General features: G+C 48.5%; 6 protein-coding genes across 6 annotated transcripts; 2 read left to right on the top strand and 4 right to left on the bottom strand.

Moving 5' to 3' along the window:
* Positions 1-1,839: 1,839 nt before the first annotated feature.
* Positions 1,840-4,452, bottom strand: N7518_007134 (threonine/serine exporter family protein; the record flags this gene model as incomplete). Its single annotated transcript, XM_057188061.1, has 1 exon — positions 1,840-4,452. One exon carries the CDS (start codon positions 4,450-4,452, stop codon positions 1,840-1,842), a length of 2,613 nt encoding a protein of 870 aa, XP_057039764.1.
* A 4,302-nt stretch (positions 4,453-8,754) lies between these two features.
* N7518_007133 (uncharacterized protein) lies at positions 8,755-10,479 on the bottom strand (the record flags this gene model as incomplete). Its single annotated transcript, XM_057188060.1, has 1 exon — positions 8,755-10,479. The coding sequence occupies one exon, from the start codon at positions 10,477-10,479 to the stop codon at positions 8,755-8,757; it is 1,725 nt and encodes a 574-aa protein (XP_057039763.1).
* A 2,456-nt stretch (positions 10,480-12,935) lies between these two features.
* N7518_007132 (putative APSES transcription factor) lies at positions 12,936-15,412 on the bottom strand (the record flags this gene model as incomplete). Its single annotated transcript, XM_057188059.1, has 4 exons — positions 12,936-14,803; positions 14,866-15,052; positions 15,144-15,343; positions 15,391-15,412. Coding segments are annotated over 4 exons (2,277 nt in total), but the record flags the coding sequence as incomplete, so codon positions are not given.
* Positions 15,413-15,568: 156 nt separating this feature from the next.
* Positions 15,569-16,007, top strand: N7518_007131 (NADH dehydrogenase [ubiquinone] 1 beta subcomplex subunit 7; the record flags this gene model as incomplete). The annotated part of the gene is made up of 3 exons (XM_057188058.1): positions 15,569-15,620; positions 15,685-15,806; positions 15,903-16,007. The coding sequence occupies 3 exons, from the start codon at positions 15,569-15,571 to the stop codon at positions 16,005-16,007; spliced, it is 279 nt and encodes a 92-aa protein (XP_057039761.1).
* Positions 16,008-17,549: 1,542 nt separating this feature from the next.
* N7518_007130 (glutamate--cysteine ligase) lies at positions 17,550-19,921 on the top strand (the record flags this gene model as incomplete). The annotated part of the gene is made up of 7 exons (XM_057188057.1): positions 17,550-17,585; positions 17,641-17,713; positions 17,781-17,846; positions 17,909-18,051; positions 18,102-18,227; positions 18,280-18,865; positions 18,914-19,921. The coding sequence occupies exons 1-7, from the start codon at positions 17,575-17,577 to the stop codon at positions 19,919-19,921; spliced, it is 2,013 nt and encodes a 670-aa protein (XP_057039760.1). The 5' UTR covers positions 17,550-17,574.
* Positions 19,922-20,082: 161 nt separating this feature from the next.
* N7518_007129 (uncharacterized protein) lies at positions 20,083-20,556 on the bottom strand (the record flags this gene model as incomplete). Its single annotated transcript, XM_057188056.1, has 1 exon — positions 20,083-20,556. The coding sequence occupies one exon, from the start codon at positions 20,554-20,556 to the stop codon at positions 20,083-20,085; it is 474 nt and encodes a 157-aa protein (XP_057039759.1).
* Positions 20,557-21,358: the final 802 nt, after the last annotated feature.

Below are 21,358 nucleotides of genomic sequence, written 5' to 3'. Positions count from 1 at the left end.
CCTAGAGCAAGTGCAGCGTGCGCCTCCCAGAATAAGACCTCCTTCTGACACAATCCTACAGTCTTTAGGGATGGAAAGAGAGGAAGGAGAGTTACCAATGAACCTGACCCAGGTGATCAGAGGTCGAAGGGGTCAGTACACTATCATCAAACAGCTTTATGACAGCGTCTGGCTTGCAATGTGAGCGCTTCCTGGCCTTAAGTACAGAAGAGGGCTGTCTCTCATGACCATTAACACCATAGCAATTCGAGGAAAGAAAAGGTCATTGTGAAAAGTGTCAATCACTTTCGTATACACAATGAAAGAGATGTGCTTCTACGGCTTCAAAGCAAAGCCCCTTATCTTCGACCCTTGCTAGACGAGATCGAGCACCCTGCTTCACCCCCGGCTATTGTCCTTCGATATTTAGATGACGATCTGTTAGAAGCATCCAATAGCCAACGCCTCACCCGCTCAGAAGTGAAATCAGTTGCTCGGAATGTCTTGCAGGCCTTGTCTATGCTTCACGCAGAAGGGTTTGTACATACAGGTTATTCTACTCCATTTCTGGGGAAACAGTGATTCTTTTCTCTTACTATTGCATCGACAGACGTCGAACCCACCAATGTACTAGTGAATTACGGAAATGGCGAATCTCGGTTCAAAAAAATCCAACTCGCCGACTTTGGAAGCACAGTGCATGTTGATTCTTCCTATGCCCGCGATGGGGATTCAATCGGGACCGCTATTTTCAGAAGCCCAGAGGCACATCTCCAGATGAGCTGGGGCACTGCTACTGATGTATGGTCATTTGGTGCAATGGCAAGTACTTGAAACGTCTTCCGAGCAATGACCTGTGTTGGTAAGAAGCTAATGGCCTTACAGCTGATAAGCCTCATTTATGGCGGCAGCTTTCATATATTCAAGCCGGATGTTCCTTGGACCACGATGAGTACGACCTAAAGATCCTTATGAAGTATCATTTTTGTTTTGGGCCGTTTCCAATCTCGTACAATGAGATAGCGGACAAGGAGCGGATAGCTGTTCTGATCTGGGTTATGCAAAACAGCCCCGTGGAGTCCATGCGACCATTTAGTCTCACGACATCTCGGGAAATTTGCAAAGAAGACAAGGACTTTGTTCTCAGGATCATGAAGCTTGACCCGAGAGATCGGCCGTCCGCTCAAGAATTGTTAGGCGACTGCTGGTTTGACTTATAGCTGTTTACTAGATGCCAGGGAAAAATATTCGACTCCGATTTATTGAAATAGTACAGATGGAACTATTGAGCATGGGATGAATTTCTTACAAAGTAGGAAAAGCAAATTGCATACAATGGCAAAAATATCACATTGCTACTCCGTCAATTGAAAATATCAATGTTTCGCTAAGACAACGACAAAGCTCAAACAAAACAGTTTTGTTCTTCCCATCTCGATATTCAAATGTGACACCCCAGATGAAGGATTAAGAAAATAAAAGGACAGGCACACGCGAAAGGAGAGCCTCGATGATTTTAGTCGTGACTCGTGAGAATCGTAGCTTCTATATATGTCCAGACGGAGAAGGTCGGGATAGTGAGTCGATATAGACTTGATCGGCGAGGACAATAGAGGAAAAAAGACAGAGATGACGCAGCAAAGAGGCTAATAATAGCCTTTGCATTCGTCAGTCTCATAAAACAGAAAAAAATTAGAATACAGCAAGTGAACTCCCGTTCCTCAGATTCGGGGTTCACGTATGTGAAATGTCCAAGAGACTCGGTAGCCGAGCATGACAACAAAGCAATGCATGCAGCAAAAGAGATAAATGCATTATGCAATAGATGATTGAGGAAGAGGTGATGAGAAACTCCATGGCCTAGAAACTGAACAATCCACTTCGCTTCTTGCCTAGCGGATAAACCACCAAAGCGGCTAGAAAGAGACCAACTGTCGTTCCAATAGCAACTTGAACCATGCCATATCCGATATCGAAAACAACCCCGTAGCTTTGGTTTCTCGCCTCGTCGGCTGATAGCTTCTTTGCCGCGTCGACAAATCCTTGTGTCCCATTGTTCACAACCGCATATGGAGACCGGGTCATTTCCTCCGCAGAAGTAATACCAGATATCAGAGACCCACTAGCGGCAAGACCGGAGGGAACGAGGACAAAGATCGCCGGCAGCATTGCCGCAGCGGCGAGCCCATGCCGTAAGCGGCTGTAGAAATTGCCCATCACACCAATGACAAAGGCGCCCAGGGCATTAGACACCTGGGTGTTGGAATAGAAGCGCTTGGCGCTGAAGTAGTTGGTCACGTAGCCAGCCAGGGAGATCACTATCATAATCGGCATTTGCTTCCACTTGGCGCGGTTGACGATCGCCAGACACACAGTGAATAGGATGACGAACGGAAACCGTTGCAGGTACTCGTTGTGAATGGGGCTGGCGGGACATGTATAAGCCGTTGAGGCTTGAGAGTCAAGGAGCCCGTAAACGGCAGTACCAATGGTAATTCCAAATCCGAGGAACAGCGAGTATATGATAGCATAGACCATGCGAACAGAACCTGCAACTATACTGCGTGACTGGAGCTCCAGACTAGCACATAATACAGTGTATCCTGGCAGGATGAGGGCGATGGCCGACTGTGCGAGGGCAGAAAAGCAGAACAGAGGTTCCCCATTGAACCTGATGCTTCCAAAGGCACGGGCAAGGAAAGACGTCAGGACTGCGGCGGAGATCTCAAACACGTTCGAATATAAGCTCGATTTGGTTGACAGGATCAATTGTAATACTCCGAGGAGACAACCCAGCAGAAACGCCACGGGGATATCCACCGGTCGGGCGTTGAAGGCAAAGGGCCCGACTGATGCGCTAGCACAGCCGTGGGCGAAGATGAGGAACATAATGTGGAATTTGCTCTGCTTCTTCATGACCTCATCGAGCCGCTGTATTGCCTCTTCAACCCCAATAACATCGTGAATCACTTCCTTATAAATCTCATGCACATCGGCCAGCTTACCCAGGTCAATGCCTTGACTAGATCGAACGACTTTGACCTCTGTTGTGTGTGTGGAGGCGTCGTCAAAGGAGATGATCATGCAGCCAGGTATGTACAAAAACTGGCCATCGATTTGGATGACACGAGCTGTCATGCGCATATATTCCTCCAATCGATGAGTTGGAGCTCCATACTTCATCAAAGCGCGACAAAGCCGGATCAAGTACCGTTGTCGAGACAGAAGCTCGGCAATATGAACAGTGATATGGATTTCATCCTCAAGCTGAGCCTTGGGACGTGAGCGGCTTAGGTTTGGAACGGCAGCACCACTGCTGCGGGACCGCGTGAGCATGGCAAAGGGAGAGCCAGAGCGGCGGGAGGAGCCGGCCATGGAAATGCTAGAACGAGCGGTTGATTTATCGTACCACTTCCTTTGCGGTTTCCAAACAGAGTCTGGAGACAGGCCACGTCCACTGAACTCGGAAGAGCTCCCCTGTCGAGAGCGCCCATACCGTCCTCGACCTTGGTTATGGTTATAACGAGGCTTGTCGTAGAGCTTGAGCAGCGATGAAAGAATTCCTCCGTGGTAACTTGTCGTTCGTTCAGCAGACTCGTATGAGTTCCTGTCCTCGCTGACGGTGTCTTGGTCACTGGAGTGCAACCCGGGAGACTGAGGGCGAAGGCGAGTCAGAAAGTTCAGGTCTCGAGGTGACATTTGATGCACTAGATAATGTGCTCCAGAGTTGCACGGTGTTGATCGCCCGTCTAAGAAGTCCGCCTCATGTTCATCTATTAGGTTGTCGAAGAGTTGTTGTTTCTCGGGGAAGCTTATCACAGGAAATTTATCTCCATCTGCAGTCTGGCACACCACTTCGGCGGGGGTGGATCCAATCTCAGACACTAGATTGCACTGGGGGCTTTGCTTCGGACAATTATGCGGGCAATTGAGAAGGGATGTGAGCCTGTGGGCCCTTTCATGTGCAAAGCAGATGGCCCGCCCCTTGTCGTTCGTACCCTGACCAAGCTCATACTCTCCTGAAGTTCCTGGTGAGCTAGTCCTGGTGCTGATCGTCAAACCGGTAACACCCGCTGACGCGCTAAAGTGATCATCTTCCACCTGTGGTGCCAGTGGGGAGCTTGAGGATACTTTCTCCTGAAAGCCCGGAATGTTGGCAGTGGGTAATGGTCTTTGCGGCAGCTCGGTGCCCCTTTGATCCAGTCGGAATTCGACCATGGGCCCAGTGGGTTGTTCTCTCGAATCGGATTCGCTGTCCGTAAGCTTGACGCGATTTGTGTTTTTCAGAATGCCGGCATTCCGATACTTGTCCTGTGCGCTAGCGTCACTGAAGCTCCGCACCTGAGACACTGGCTGGCCTTGGAAGCTATCAATGGGCAGTGATGATGTAAAAGAACGCGACCTTGATAGACTGGACGATCCTTCCTCAGAGGCGCTGCGGGAGATCGGAAGGTCAAAATAACCTCCCGCCATTTGGTGTAATCCTTCCTCTTAAATTGGCATCTACTTCTTGGTTACTCAGTAGAGCTCACAGACCCCCTGGGTTACCGACCTCTTAGATAAAAGCACGGGTATGGCGGTTCATGTGCCCAAGTGATCAACTGTAACCCAGCAACAGTCAGCTATGTGATATAACATGGGAGAGCTCTTGTTTCCGGGAATTTGTGAGCTTCGACAACACGGATAGTGAGCTCACCTCATTTAAGGCAGAAGCATAAAAAAAATAGGAAGAGATACTGATGCCGACGCGAAAAAGAACTGGCACGACACTACCACGCCAGGTCTAGAGCTCCTTGGGAAGGGGGGTTGAGATCGGAGGAAGTCCTACCAGGAATGCCAACTATGTCATGTACATAATTAGACGAAGAATATTGTGTCGGAAAATAAGGACATCTGCAACCTCGGATGAAGGGGCAGGAGGAAAGAAATCAGGCAAGGCGAAATCAATATAAAAGAGACAGTAGACGCGAAGTTTGGGATGCAGGAGTTCCTCTATTTACGAGGATGCTCTCTGTTAAAGGCAGGACTAAAACAAAAAGAGAAAAAAGACTTTTCCGGCTTGCTGGGCAGCACACGGGCCATATCAAGAAGAGTCAGAGGCCCAATGAGACTGCATTGAAGGGGATTTCTTTTGGGACATGATGACCCCGTGTAGCCGTAGAGGCGCCATCCCCATGCCAGGTTCTCACAGGTTTTGCCATTTTGCCACGATGGTCAATCAGCTGAAAAGTTCCAGGAGTAGAGGACAAGCCGAGGTATGGAACTGACAGCCAGAATTGTGAATAGAAACGGTACATTGCCCCTTAGCGGGTATTGCGGGAGATTGGCACATTAGTTGCGCGAGACCCGGTTCTTTGACCTGAAAAGGATTGGATTTTCATCACAGCCGACGTTCCGGATCGTATATCATTGAACCTCGCCGAACCTCGACCGTTGGGCCTAGCAGAAGATCTCCCAAAGGGGATAGAGATAAGGGGACCGAGCTCCTTGTCAAAGAGACTAGGGGTTTCACAAGCCCATGAGGTCCCACAAAATCTGTAGAGTCAAAAGAGAATCTGATGGACGCGTCAGGTCAAAGGGGTGTGTGTGTGGGTATCGAGAGATTGGCTGAAGAGGGATCTTCAGGATCAGAGGTTTGAAGAAGATCAGTGGAGCAACTTTTTTTTTTTAGCGTTGATCTATCTACCTTTCCATGTTGACTAAGAAGCAATATCTGGTCTTATCTCCCCTTCTATTTCTACTTTCGTCCACATTGACGTATGAAATGCGATTACGAACCAGTTCAAACCATCCCTTGTGTGTCTTTGACATCATGGGAAATCATCCGACAGGCGAAACATCTCTGTCATGCAAGATACCTGCAAGATACCTGCTTTTCACTAGTTTCTGATTGATTCGACCAGTCGAGAACTACATAGGATTCCAACACTATTTGATTACCCACCTACATACTATAATTCTACATCAATATGGGTCTGAAGATACCTATCACACCATCGGGAAGAATCTCATCGGTATTGATGGCCATCTCTCTACTTTCCGACCGAGATCTTACCGAGAAGCAAATGAGTACTCATACCGCAGGTCGACACCCGGAAGACCTCCGAGACCCGACTCGGTGTTGATCCTCAGAGGGGATGTTGAAGGTTTTTGATCTGTCCCGGCAATGTACAGGGTACCACGATGAAAAGGTTGCACTAATATCCGGGGAAACTGTTTACTCTCTCTGCTTGTCCCAGTGCTGCAATCACTTCTACCGCCCATAGGGAAGTCCGACAAGCACACATGCACTCCTCAGTGGGCTCGAAACGCCCTCTTCATGTTCAACCAATATCCCACAGATGATCTCCTCGCTCGTCATTGTGCCACTTCAAGATGTGAGATGCTTATCTAGGCAATGATCATTACCCTACCTATGCTGCCTAAAACCCTACTTCCAGGGAGCTTGGGTGATTTAAGCTTACAGATGTGGCTGCTGACTAGTTCTGGGTCTGTACTAGTCATGGCTATCAGTCAGGGGGAGACAGCCAGGGCCCAAATCATTTCTCGAGTGGCAACGAATGGTACATTCAATTGGGCACTGTGCAAGGTGACTCCTAAATCTCTGAGATGGTATCAGATAGGGCCAGGATTGTCTCTTTCGAGGGGCTCGTTATCGAATGTCAATTATAGTATATTGAACATTCTGATAGAGTTTGGTGCGCTGCTTACTACATTGGGTCATTCGTGGCTTGGGGAAGTGCTTTCTCCCATTTGTTTCTCTTCTTGGACTAGGTCAATATCTTACGCTATCAAGAACTGTAGAGGCTTGATTGAATATGTCTTGCTTCACCTCTATCTCATTATTTTATGCAACAATGCGACCGCACAACCATCAGTGTCACCCTCACCCTCCCTGTCCGTCACACTGTCTTCTTCCCCACCAGCTGTACCGAAGAATATAATGGTGTGACCTTCAAGAAAGCAGGGACCAATACTCAAGCTTGGACGGCAGTACTATACTGTTTATGTGAAACACATGTGCCACGGAGTTCCGGCTGCTCTATCCTCGGGTAGACACAGATAAAGCTGCTTTAATCCCAGTATTCTTACGTGGCCCAGGAGTAAATAAATGTTTCGTCTTCTACAATTATGCATTGTGGCATTACACTTTAGAGAACGAAGATTCCGTTCACATTCCTAAACTTTAGCCCTCGACTACTATATATAGGTTTTGTTAATGGTAAATGTCTTGCATTGCGTATGTTTCAACTTCCTTTTTCATGATGATATATTCCAAGATTGTCACCGTTGTTGAGTGGCTTGTACAATGTAGAAATAATGTCAACTTAGAGTTTGTGTCAAGGTTTTAGGCTGTGGTCGTACCATGGTTCTTGATATACAACCGGGATCCCACGTACAGGCATAACTATTTAGGTGAATGCATAATAGCTCGTATGTTCAATCTCAACTCCCAGAATATCAAGATTTGGATGTCGGCATGACAAGCAGCCAAATATATCAAAACTAGGTGCCATCTGCACCCACGCGGAATACCGTATATTGGGCTTCACTCTGCGGCCCAACGGATTATTTCCCTATTCACCGTGTAGACGGAAATTAAGCTACATTTAACTATTATAAGAAGCCAAGAAACACTAAGCACTTAGTAGCATTTATCACATCCTTTACTGTCACTGAATTCCTCGTTTTGGGCCAACTCATTACTTTTCTCACTGACGGCGGCCGTTCGAGATACGAGTTCATCTCAGTGGATTTATAACAATCGGTTCTCATTTCGCCTTTTGACAAAAGCGTAAGCTGGAACCGAAATAGTTATGCAGCTACCCCAAGCTCGGGACCACCCTCCATAAGCATCAGCATACAACCCGGCTCTGTAACCATGACACTAAGCGTGAGGTACATTACATGGTGCATCAAGGCCACAGACCGTTCAATGTGGTCTAGTGAGATTGACGCTGCCTCAAGTCATGGTGACCTCTGGTGGCCGTTCTATAGAGTACCTTGTAACCCTTTGACCCTACCCTGGCTTATGCCTTTGCTACTTTCTACGGGTTCAAACATCAAGCTTAATGATAGAAAACGTCTTTCCTATGGCAATAGTAACCAGGTGTTCCACGTGGGTCATTGTAGGACAACACCATGAGTATCATAGGATCTAAGAAGCATGTCTGCATAATCCGAATAAGTCGTTGAATTGTTCAACCAAAAAAACTACTTAGATACTAAATACGTTCATGGAGCATGATCAACATAGCCAAAACAAAAAATAAGATCAGATATTTGCTAAGATATGTATTCACCAGGGTGATCTGAGCTCAAAGTGCACTGGGAAGAGCTGTCTGTACATAACCAGATGTACATCAGAAGCCAAATTGAGAAGCGAAGGGAAGACAGCTTGCCATCGCAAGCTCCTCTTCCTGTCTCAAGCTCATCCTGTCATTTCCGAGTAAATAGATCCGGTCCGCCCAGCCTCAGTTATGAAGCAAGGTGACAAAGATAAAACATAGTGGAGAAAGATGAAGAGAAGCAAAAAAGAAAAAATAGGAATAAAGTCATCTCAGACCGATAAAGGTCTTTCGTCACAAAAAAACATGAACCTTGGCATGAGTTGCCAGCAATAGAGTGGTAACGAGAAAAAGAATGGGGGAGGGTCAACCGCTGTCGAGTCCTTTTAATCAGGACTCGCTGGGCAAGGAAAGACGAAAGCTGACCCGTTTGGCGAGAGAAAAACATAAAGGAAGGTCATACGTCGCTGTCACGTGATGTTCGGCATTACATGATGGGTGTCTTGCGTTTTTCAGCGCTGGACAACACCAGCATCGGCGTCTTGCGCCGTTCTGGTGCCTGGGCTACCGGCCCCTGGCCAGCAACGACATCTGCCACTGAGGGCGACGAGGTACCACTGGCACTAGGTGAGTGGGCATAATCCCCGCGAGCATCAACAAGCTTGGAGTAAAAGTAGCCGCCGTCTTCGCTAGTCGGCGTGGCGCTGTGGAAGGGGCTGTCCGGGGACTTGCGATCCCGGCTAGATTTTTCCCTTCTCTCGGACCCAATGGCACCATTAGCAACTGCTCGCAGGCTGCCTAGACTGGGCTTGCTGGAGAGACTTCCGCCGCTGCGCACGGTGGCATCATCGCCATCCGAAAAAGTAAACTCTTTCTCACTCGCAGGGGTGTTAGTGCCTCCGCTGCTGTGGTATCCAAAACTGCGTGTGTCGCCACGACGCTCGATTCCTGCACGAACAAGATTGTGAACGGCACGACGCCGCTGGCGAGTCGCAAAGTTCTTGCTACCTTCGTGCTTGGAGGTGGGCTTGGCCACGAGATCCTCAAGCGAAGGGGGGCCACGGGGCTGTCGCATCGGATGCTCACCAGCACGACTTTGACCGGGTCCAAATGTTCCAGTGGCCGGTGTCGGCGGCAGTGCAGCAGACCTAGGGCCGGGTCCCACATTGGCCTTGACAGTATCAATGTTCGTCTTGATACTTGGGTTGAACGAAAGGTTCTTGCGGTGGCCTCGGCGCAGAGCATTCACAGACGAGTCGTGGGGCGGAGAGGGGCTGCTAACCGGAGGGGAAATTGGCTGAGGGAATTGCATGGTAGAGTACGTGGAGTCCGCAGGAGGAGAAATTTCTGCGCGGAACTGGGGAACTTGCTGGCCAATATGGGACCGAGTATCTTGATAGAACTGTTGCTGGCGATCTTCCTGGGAGTTATCCATGATATAGCTTTGTTGGCCAGTCAGAGGATTGTAGACGCAGAACATTCCAGGTTGACCAGGGACCGGCTGCACAATGGGCTGAACACCTTGCTGGAGCTGCTGTTGATATAATCCCATGCCAGGGATGGAGAGCGAAGGAGCATGTTGCTGCCGAGGAAGGGACATCCCAAGGTTGAGGCCTTGGAATTGCTGAGCTGCAGCAGTGACACTGATCAACTGCTGTTGCAGGCGTTGCTGCTGCGCAGCAAGGAACAGGTTGGTTGACATCAACTCTGCGTACATGTTCTCATCGATTGGAATATCACCACCCGCCATTTCAAGCGTCGGAGGTGCAAGGACCTGCTCCGGCATAGTGTACATCATGCGGTTGTGGTGCGAGTTGTTGCGGTACGAGTTCGCGTTTTGATTTTGGGTGTAGTTGTGCTGTGGGAATCCAGTTCCGGTCGCAGTCTGTGGGACCCGGTCGGATCCTCGGTTGGAATAACCAATGAATCGTGCACCTTCCATTCCACTCCGCTGTTGATGCTCAGAGGGGATCGTCGCAGACTTGGGAGCAGTGCGCAGTCCAGCTAAAAGATGAGAGCGGCTGGTACGCGGAGTGGAGACAGATGCTGATGTCTGGGACTCATCGATGGTCGAAACCTGGGGAGGCATGCTCAAGCGCTTGATGTGAGAGCCCTTGCCGCGCGAGGCGAAGCCAGAGCCCGGCACGCCCAGGGAATTGCCATTATTGAAGGACGAATTGTAAGACATTTGAGCAAGACCGCCAGCGTCCATACTCATATTCGTTCGGTAGAGGTGAATTTAGGTATGTGCAATAGAATGCAAGCGAGACAAGCGGTATCTTTTGACGTTCGGATTCGACGTGAGCGTTTGGGGTCAACCACAAAGCTAAACTCACTTCTCGGCGATTAAGGAATTATGGTGTCTATGCGAGAACAAGTGCTGAAATAAGTCTGCAATATCGAGATTCAACGACCGGGAAATGAAACGTGGACGCGAGAGTCGGGTTTTCTGTATCCGGAAACTGGTCAGTGAGATCCAACGGATGGAGCACAAGGCAATCACACGTACCAATCACAGGTGAAGATTTGAAAATAAAGCGAGCGAATGGCTAGCGATAAAGATGATAGATGAGAGAAGAACCGAGCTGTACAAGGACTTGCTGGGTTTGAAAGTTGCGAACCCAAGGAATAGGTCTCGAGGAAGCCGAGGAGTTTGAGATGTGTTGACAGACACCTCGAAAGAAAAAAAGAAAGAAATTAAGAGGATATTTTTAGGAAGAGAAGCCACGCGAGAAGCTAGACCACGAAGAAAAGATAAAATGTCCGGGGAAATGCTCTGCAAATCCTAGCCGAATAAGAAAAGAGAGTAGTTCACGCGATGCCGAAGATCGAAGACTTGGAGGCTGAAACACTTAAGGTGGCGACCAAACAACCCAGTGCTGTGCGAATAACCGAGGTGAAAACAGGTTCAAGGATCCGAAGAGATGGATTTGTGAAGACAATCAAAAATGTAGTGAATTCGGTCCTTGGCCAAACACAACGTTTTTCCTCAGGGGGGCGGAACTGATCGGGACTATTTGCAAAGTGGATAGATGCTTTTTTTGGGTGTTTTCCATGAAACGAGAAGAGCTGCAGAGAAAGAAGGAATGCAGAGGGGAAGGGAAAGGAAAAGAAAGAATCGAAGATTAGATGGAGGGTTGGATGTAAGAGAAGAAGAAGAAGTGAGCGATTAAAGATGGTGGATGGCCGCGGGGATTGTCGCCTAATCCCTCAGGCAGCAACCGAGCACAATAGTCCAAAAGCGTACTAGCGTCTTTTCTCAGGCACGAGAGGCAATATCAACGGAATATCAACGGAGGTTCACTTTGATATCTTCTTTTCATCATGTTTGGAAACATTGGGGTAATTCAAGCTTTTTCAGCTTTACCTATACTTTAGGCAATATCGTATTCTCCTACCGACTGCCTGATCACAACTGACAGCATTATCATAGAAGACCCATTGAGGAGATCTGACTGGCTCATCCTATTGACCAATAAGCAACACACCCAGGCCTGAAGCGATCCCATCACATCCCCAGCCAAATCATTGGCTGTTATCCACTAGCGGCGCGACGTGGCTGCCATCCAATCTACGCCTGACGATGCCCCTGGAGCCGCTCGTCGCAAATGCCAAGCTGTCGGCGCCAACCAATGGGTTTACCTGAACTTGTTTGCTTCTAGCTCGTAACTCAATCGGATCTCGTTATGGTCAGGAAATCAGGAGTGTAGTATTTTGCCACGAACTGCAAGTGATTTTAGGCGGCTTTTGATTTCTAGAAGGCAACAAAAATCAGGAAAAACCAAGAAAGGTATCGGGCTTGCAGAACATTGTCTGCTATTTCGATACAGAGTAGAATCTAAGTAGACTACAATTCTCATCGCATTCATGGTTGGATGCTTTCTCATGATACATTGCACATAATCACCAAATGATGCGATGTATATTATTGTAGGAAAGACCGCATTCCCCTGAATCATGAAACCAGCAGGACTTGTCGCTTGTTGCTGCCCCAACGAAAAGCCGACGTCTTCTTCAGCAGGAAGTTCCGGAAATTAAAAATTGGCTTCATGGCTGCCCAGACGGGCGTGCAAGTCCAGCAACAAATAATATGGACGTGCACCGTTGCATTTTGGAGCCATATATAGAACAATGTAATAAGAGACTGCATAGACTAGGGAACTGTTAAGTGAGATCGTGACATAGGAGTTAGCGTGATTATCATCTACAATGGCCATGAAGATATGGATTGTCAACTGGATAAATTCATGTAAACGCAGGTGTAAACCACGCATTTTGTCGCCCTAAATGAACCATACATGGATAAGATACGTCTCAGCCCCTCCTGGCTTCGTATTTCGCATCTCGCCCGTTCCGGAGCCGCTGTCTCCCACGTTGTATGTACAATGTACAAGCACTTTGATGGTCTGTACAGACACACGAAAAGAGTTAGACTGCCTGTGCGCGCATTGTCAGAATGCCAGTCAAATGGAGAATGGACCCAGAACCACAACTAGATGAGTTGTTAATGAGCCATGAGAACATGAAGAAAAGATAAACCAATGGATACGAAGAAGAAAGAGAAGATGAGGGGTATCTGCTGGCTGGGTAGTGTGCCAGAGGAAGAAAAATCAATGAGTCATGAAATATAATCAAACATAAAAGTTCACGCGTGCAACCTCGCGGTAGTTAAGCATCCACCGAGACACCGGGTCCATGGTGAGTGGCCGACTCATTCTGGGATGGTAATCGTCGATGACCTAGCTCCGGAGTAGTGCCCTTGCCGTTCATTCGGTCAAATTCCAACGTCTCGGCCAACTCCGCAGCCATAGGGTCTAGATCTTCTTCTTTAAGTCCGGTCGCCAAAGCCACCAGCTTACGGTGCATATCGAACTTGGTGCTCACACCCGCATCCGCTGTTTGTTGGGCTAGATCCTTAATAGCATTGCGGCGTATCTTCTGCGCAGAGCAAAGCTCTTGAGCGAGTCGATACCGAGCCATTAATTCACCTTGCTCAAGGGACTCTGGCGTAGGTTTAGGTACCTCCGTAATAGCAAACTGTTCAGCCAACCGAGCATGCTGGATTTGCTCAAGAAGGGACTCATAGCTTGCCCGCAATTTTTCATATCGACCAGCTTGGTCGTCGTTGCGCTCATGATCGGCCTCCTTGGCCGCCAATGCAGATATTTGCTTCTGAGTCTTCTGGCGGTCGGATTCCAATTGCTCGTGTAACGCTTCGGGATTGGCGACATCATTGGAATCCTGCTGGTTGATTTTCGAGTTTCCATAGGTCACGGCAAGCTTTTTATTAGCCTCGGCCATGATTGTTCCAATCCTGGAGAGGAGTTCAGTGGTCGCAGGGGCATCCGGAATTGGAGCAACGGACTGTCGGTCTGTGCCCACAAGACCAGCTGCTTCAACATCCATATGTTCATTAGCCATGGTGACGGAGGATGGGGCCGGCGGGATGTCATGGTCGTGATGTTGAGAACGCTGTACGATACTGCTAGCGGTTTCCCCTTTATTATTCACCAGATCGCCAGCGCGATGACAATGCACAAGAAGGATATTCACCAGACGGAACGCGCCGTTGCGAGCAGCGACCAAGATAGCGGTGTCTCCATTCTGATCTTGACATGACAACAACATTTGTACTTCATCTTGCGAGCATGTTTTGCATAACTTATCGAGGAGTATTTCGCAGTAATAACGTGAGCTCTTCCATTTTCCCTTGCTTCGAGTATTCTCTGCAATGTGATGGAAGATAGTAGCACCGAACCAATCTCGGAAAGAGACAGTATCCAGAAGCATGTCTAAGAGATTCGAAAACGTTCTCTTTTCGTAATTATTGGTAAACAGAACAGCTCGGACGAGTGGGGTCTCTTCATGATCCGAAAGTGCCTTGACATTGGCCCCTCTGTGCAAAAGATCTTGCACAATGCCCAGGTCACCCATCGCACATGCCCAGTGGAGTGCTGTGTTCCCAGAATCATCAATGGCTCGATCGACCTGGAAATGAGCAGGGGGTTCGGGAGGGGGAATGCGTGTTGCCTCTGGTGCATCACCCACGGTCATGAAATAGTCTAAAAGTTGGTCGCCGTAGATTATGTGTTCTTGCTCGCTGATGGACATAGGGGTCGCCTCCTCCACTCCACGCTTCCGCTTCCGTCCGCCATGTGACATTTGAAGCATATCCTCGTCTGCGACCATTGATGATGATTCAATTGTAGCGTGCCCGATTGACTCGTTGTCGTCAAACGCTGCATTCATTTCATAGTGATCTTGTGGAATTGTTGGGGGACCCATGCTGCGCTGAGGCTGAACAACTTTCAGGCTTTCGGAAGCTGCTACCGCAGCCGCGGCCGCGGCCGCAGCGGCAGCACGGTTTGCGGCGGCCGATTTCCTTGGTGCTCTAGGTTTGGATGGAGCTGATGTGTGCTTTGGCGCTGGTGGGGGACTGTGGTCTCCAGCAACATAATCGAAAATCGGAGCTAGTTTTGTGAGGATGTTGTTGCGTTCCGCAAGCTGGCGGCCTTCCGGAAGTGGGATCCATGTTCCTGTGAGCATTAGCTGTCAGTAAGCTAAATTTTCTACGGGCTTCATAGATCCTAGGACATACCTTGATATTTGCCATAGCCTCCCTGAACTTTTTCATGAACTCCCTTCTGGACCTCTCGTTCAAGAATGCGCGTTCGTGCAGGCTTATCAAACCCTGCGGCTTTGAGGATGTGTGTTGCATTGACCCAATCATCCCCTCTCCTTCTCATCACACTTTCAGTGTCGAGCTTGAACTCATACACGGGGACCTGGGAGTGAGAACGTCAGCTGTGCTCGCATTCAACACGGAGAACAATTCCAGGCCAGCGCAGTGAAAATATCTAATTAAAGTATACTTACACTGCTATAGGTAGCAGAGTAGATGGTGTCTCTCCCCGCCATAATGTGCGTCGCGCGTTGGCCGCTACAATTCAGTAGGTTCCCGAAGAGCGATGTAACCGCGCGCGTTGGAGCCAAAACGTGACCCCTAGAAGACCCACAAGTTGATCGGTTTAAGAATTCTTCAGAACTAGATGCATTGCATGCAATGAAAATCCGGACTAAGAACACAGAGATACAATTCGGTGGAGCTGGGGGCATCAGATACGCGCTGGACGCGTAAAGTGCGCACTAGTCCTGTTTCGGAAGACTGTCTGTCATGTGATTTTGTGTCATGTGACCAATATCGGCCCAGCAGGAACCTCAGACGAACGGGAATCGCCAACCACGCCGTTCTGCCTCTGTTTCCCCGCTCCTTGCCTCTCCACCCCTTAATTCTCGACAAAATGACTGTCATTGAAACGGTTAAGAGCGCCGTTGGCCTTTCGGAGACATCCGGTATGATTCTAAGGCCATTGATCAACAATCATAAGCTCTAGCAGGAAGGTTAACCAAATTCCAGCAACCCGCCAGGAAATGTCGGAAGCCCGTCTTCCCATGCAGTACAGAGATTCATGCGCACACCTGCTGATCCCGTTGAACCGATGCCGGCAAGCAGAGTACTACCTTCCCTGGAAGTGCGAGGTACGAGATCCCTCGTTTTGATGTTCCTACACAACGCGATTCGACCAGAGCGCTTCCAGAGCTAGTCAGCTAATGTTATTCTTTTCTTTCTTTTAGGATGAACGACACTCATATGAGAAATGCCAGTACGAAGAGTTCAAGAAGCGCGTGGCCAAAATGGACGAGCTGCGTGCCGCTAAGGACTACACCCGGAGAAACTGAATTGTGGGACTGTTGGTATGCGCAGTCGGTGCTGCTGTTAAAGCAGCAGGATATGTAAATAATAGATACACCGAAACTGCTTATGGATTGCCTTTTGGCGTTGGGACCTTTCATCAAAATCGGCCACCTTTTCTTCGCCTATCTGAACAACAATTGCATCGGCAACTTGATGCTCTGTTTAATATTGGCTAGGTTGGTACCCATGCCTCTCGGGTCGGCCTTTTTCTTGGGCCAAGCAGTGTCTATGGACAACTCGTCTTTTGGCATAGCTCGAGCCCATGTAAGCAGATGGCATGGTGGGCATGGTGGGCTATAACTCTAGGGGACTCTAGGGGCTTTGAATAATCAATTCATTGGAGTTCCTCGGTGATCAAGACGCTAGGATTTTATAGTTCTTTTGGTGAAATTAGCCGCACTGCTTTACTCTAGGCAATTATGCCTTCCAAGGCTGTTACGACCTACTGATGTAAAGCCTGTAAGCTCATTTAGGATGTTTACCTATGTATTCTATAGATCTCGCCCTATATTAAACATCTTGAGCTATCTTGGGCTATGATCATCGCATGTTGTCTAATTAACCCCATCTAGTCCTGCGTCCAATGACCGTTTGCGGCTTTATAAGCTTAAGCCGCAAGTTCTATTGGCTGTATTGCGGCCGATTGGTTGCACGATATTATGCTAATTGTAGTAGGTATGAAATATGATAATTGAAATAGCTGGTTACGTTGAATAAGACCAAAAACTACAGTCTTTCGTATATAGCTCTTGATGAAGAGCCACCCAGATGATTTCTCTCATATGAATATCTCATATAACATCGCATTATAATGTGATACCTGCTTATTTGACACTTGCTTTCTTGCAGCTTTCATGCAGCTTTCATGCGGTACTAGTCATTGAATCATATCAATCAATTTCCCTTATACTACTTGTGCCATGTTCTATGTCATATTTGGCATTGACTTCTACCTATCCTATAGGTAATAGCATCCCCACAGTTTAGCTGAATGTGGGTATCGAACATCATTCAAGTCTATCTTGGTATTAACTACTGGCTATCATATCTGGATCTATTTTCATTCCCTTTGTATACAACGCTTATGCCTATAATAGACGCCTTATGGTGATCCTCGAAGACGCAAGTGCAGGGTCTTATCTCACCATTTCTATCTCACCATCTCCAAGCTCTCTATACCAGGACACTCCATGTTCAATATCTCCCAAATTGAATCAGGTGAGGACCTTGATAGGACAACCTTGGAAGTCTCTAGAGCTTCACCGTGACAAATCATGATTAATAATACAAGTCGAAGATTTGGCAGGTGGAAATAAAACTCCCGCCGTTATCGCCGCCCCCGCTAGAAAATCGGCCGAAAACTTGACCCCCTCATTGCGACTTGCCAGGAATTACAGCGAATCAATTAGAAAGGGGACTATGCGCAGGTCTATGTCTCTTTGATTACTCTCGGTCCTTCAATCTTCGGCTCTCCTGTTCACTCTGGGATTGTCTTGATTCTTTTATCCTATACTTGTGCTGTTGCCAGCTTGAGAACTACGTCTCGACACAATGGGACTTCTGTATGTGTCTTGAGATGCTTGATTTGCTATTTGGGATCCCTCTAATATAAAGCAGAGCACTTGGAACAGCGCTGGAATGGCCGGAAGCCAAGAAAAAGGCGGGCCAAGTACGCCAGTGGGGTATCGAGGTATGCCGCTTGTGTTCGATTCGTCTAGGTCGCAATGAAACAACCTCAAGGTGTCTGACTTGATTAGCAATTACTTGCCAATTGGCGCAGGGCACGAGGCAAAGAACGCGATGCTCTTCTGTGGGGCGACGAGGTATGTTGTTCTGGCCCGCGTATTTCCCGGTCGCAATCGCTAATCCATGCCCTCTATGATAGATTGAATACCTCGTGGTAGCTCTGGACGACGCGGCGAAGAAGGCACGGCTATCTCTAGCCCAGGCTGAGATCCTGATATCACTTGCAAGAGACGAGGAGTTGTGGAAGTCTGGCTCCGGCAAGCGCAGTGCAACTGGAGACCAGTGAGTGTGATTGATGTCCAACAGGAACTAGCATGTCTGACACCAACCAGTGAAGGAGAGGAGCCGCCTCATTTCCACCCCGAATTTGGAAGGTTCATGTTGGAGGCTACTCCTGGACAGCCTTGGGGAATCGGGTTTAAAGACCTCCTCAAGGTGGAGTCCAATATGAAGTGGAGGTGAGCTCTTTAGCAATACAACTTGACCTGAAACATGCTAATAGACCCCAAGACGAGAAGTTGCGAAAGCACACATGGCTCCGAATGAAGTCCCCATCACCCTCACAACTTTCCCTCGGCTAGGAACCAATGATGACTACATCCAGCCATATTATCCCCCATCTGGGCCAGCTCTTCGCTCGCAGTTTGTTCCTGATGAGATTGCCAATCCCCATATTCGATTCCCTACTCTGGCTGCCAACATTCGATCCCGAAGAGGTCGCAAGGTTGAACTGAATGTACCGGTTTTCCATGACGCAAATACGCCCAGGCCATTCAAGGATCCAACAGTTAACTACGACCTTCATAATTGGCCCGAGGATGATGACGTCCGCAACGGCGCAGCCAAAGATGACCATGTCTACATGGACGCCATGGCATTTGGAATGGGCAGCTGTTGCTTGCAGATCACCTTCCAGGCAAAGAATATGACAGAGGGCAGAAGACTTTATGATCAACTGAGTCCTTTGGGGCCTATTCTTCTAGCCCTGACCGCCGCTACACCCATCTATAAGGGTTTCCTAGTGGACACAGATGTACGATGGAACCAAATTGGCAATGCAGTCGATGATAGGACGCCCGAAGAACTTGGCGAAGCTGTAAGTTTTCCAGAATGATACCCTTAGCTCAGAACTGACCTCTCGCAGCCTCTCAAGAACGACCGGTGGAGAATTCCCAAGTCGCGATATGCCTCTAATTCGACTTACATATCCCAGGATCCTCGTCTCCGGAAAGAATATTTCGATCCTGATCTAGTTGTTGATGAGGATATTAAGAAGCGCCTTATGGACGGGGGAATGGATGATCTACTCGCGACGCATTTTGCACACTTGTTTATCCGTGATCCCTTGGTCATTTTCTCTGAGGATCTTGAAGAACTGGATCTTAACAAGAGTGACCACTTTGAGAATTTACAGTCTACTAATTGGCAGCACATGCGTTTCAAGCCGCCGCCACCTGATAAGGATGATATCGGCTGGAGAGTCGAGTTCCGGTCCATGGAGATCCAAATCACAGATTTCGAAAACGCCGCATTTAGCATTTTCATCGTGCTCATCACTCGTGCCATCCTGAGCTTCGATCTCAACTTCTACATCCCGATCCAGCGTACTACAGAGAATATGGAGACGGCGCACGCTCGCAATGCTGTTCTTGATCGGAAGTTCTGGTTCCGCAAGGATCCCTTCCCTCGCAGGGTGCCCAGAAGCGCACAGCACTCGGCGAACGGCAGCACCTTCTCATCTACGACATCGTCGGCTATTAACACTCCGCCTCCATCGCCTCCTCTTGGCCCTGTTGAGACAGAGTTTGATCTCATGACCATCGATGACATCGTAAATGGATGCACAGATGGATCATTCCCGGGCCTCATCCCGCTTGTGGAGTCCTACCTCAACAGCGTGAATGTTGACGTCGAGACAAGATGTTTCCTGGCCAGCTATCTGGATTTGATCCGGAAGCGGGCGAATGGCACTCTTTGGACTGGGGCTCGTTGGATGCGTGAGTTTGTAGCTAAGCATCCTAGCTACAAGCACGACAGTGTTGTGTCCGAGGAGATCACCTACGATCTAGTGAAGGCGGTTGAGGAGATGACTGCCAAAGAAGGCAAAAACGGATCAGTCGGATGGGAACTTCTTCGAGGCAAAAAGGTCTAGACTAGAGCATCTACATACCCCCACAAATAGATATCCAGAGTGTGAGCATGTATGGCGGAAACTTGAACAATTTGCATATATTCATGACAATCGGGGACAGCCTCCTTGTCACAGCGTCTGATGAATCTTAATTTCTCATTTCCCAGTGTCTCCAACAGTACTCATTCCAGCCGCATTTCCTCCTCGGTCGGCAACCGACACGAGTCCGCCAGCCCAGTCACCTTCCATTCGCCGTTGAGTTTATGCAAAACAAAAAGCTCAACACCAACATGATCCACCACGCCGTTGATCTTCGCCCGGAATGGTGCCCACACAGCGGCCAGGTTCAGGCTTCCTGTCTCGTGCACCTTCACCTCAGGATCCCAGATGCGCTCATCGATATCGTCTTTGAGCCCAGCGACATGTTCAACGAACGAACCAATCGTACAAAAACGCAGAGAAGTCGGAGACGGAGGCGAGAGTGTCATCCCTCCTGCTCGGACGCAGTGTTTCTCGAAATCGGTGCGCGACTTGCTGCTCAGTGCTGCGAGGAAACCTTGCGTGACGGCGATAATGGCGGCTGTTTCCTCGGATTGTAGTTGGATTGCTGCCCCGGTGCGAGAGCGGTTCGGTAATGACCAGCACATTGATGGCATGATTTAGATGGGAGAAAGCGTCAACATCGTTATAATAGGAGGTCGTCTTGTTATATTTTCTATCTTCGGTTTCCAGGAGCAAACATCTCGATAATACGTGTACCTACATATGGATACCACTATTATTTAGGCCACAGCTGTTACCGTTACAGTGTCGGTCTGTTGTTTCGGTATGTTACACTTTGTCTAACTTTGTTCAATTTCACGGATTTCAGGAACCCTGCGATCTTGCTGTCATACAAGGATAAGTGCTTCGTGTCACACATCGACTTTGGTGCTTGGTCCGGGTTTCATCTTACAATGTTTACGTCCGCTTTTGGTTGAATTTGGTGTTCGTGCTACTATCAGGGGTATGTGGTGACTCTAGCTACGGGTCAATTTATCTCCTTTTCCTATGCAAATCCCCGGGCCGAGTGCAAAGGTATCCTTGAGATCTTTACTCACTTACCTCGGCCAGCGCAAAAGCTTCGGTTAATCATCGGACTGATCAGCATGGCCTATGAAAGCAGGCAATCGTCCGTCAAACTTTTGAGAAACTGGCCATGAAGCCAAATACCCCAGAACATCCTGAAGGTGTATTGGTGGATGAATAGGCTTAGAGCATCCCACCTCTCCCTCTCCACTTCCCCATAATGCAGATCCTACTCCAACGGCCCATCATTCCAACCTGCTATGTATCTTGTCTTGCTACGACCAGAGCAAATATCAGCCGTCCACATCTCCCGGCTGTTGATCATAGACGATTCAGGTGATTGTGGGGCTTCCCCGCATCACTAACGTCTTCAGACCTTCCAGTAATGAT

Source organism: Penicillium psychrosexuale (assembly GCF_028828465.1).
Source record: "Penicillium psychrosexuale strain IBT 29551 chromosome Unknown utg000004l, whole genome shotgun sequence".
Lineage (NCBI taxonomy): Eukaryota > Fungi > Ascomycota > Eurotiomycetes > Eurotiales > Aspergillaceae > Penicillium > Penicillium psychrosexuale.
The sequence above is the reverse complement of the archived record's forward strand: the minus strand, read 5'-3'. Positions and strand labels throughout refer to the sequence as shown.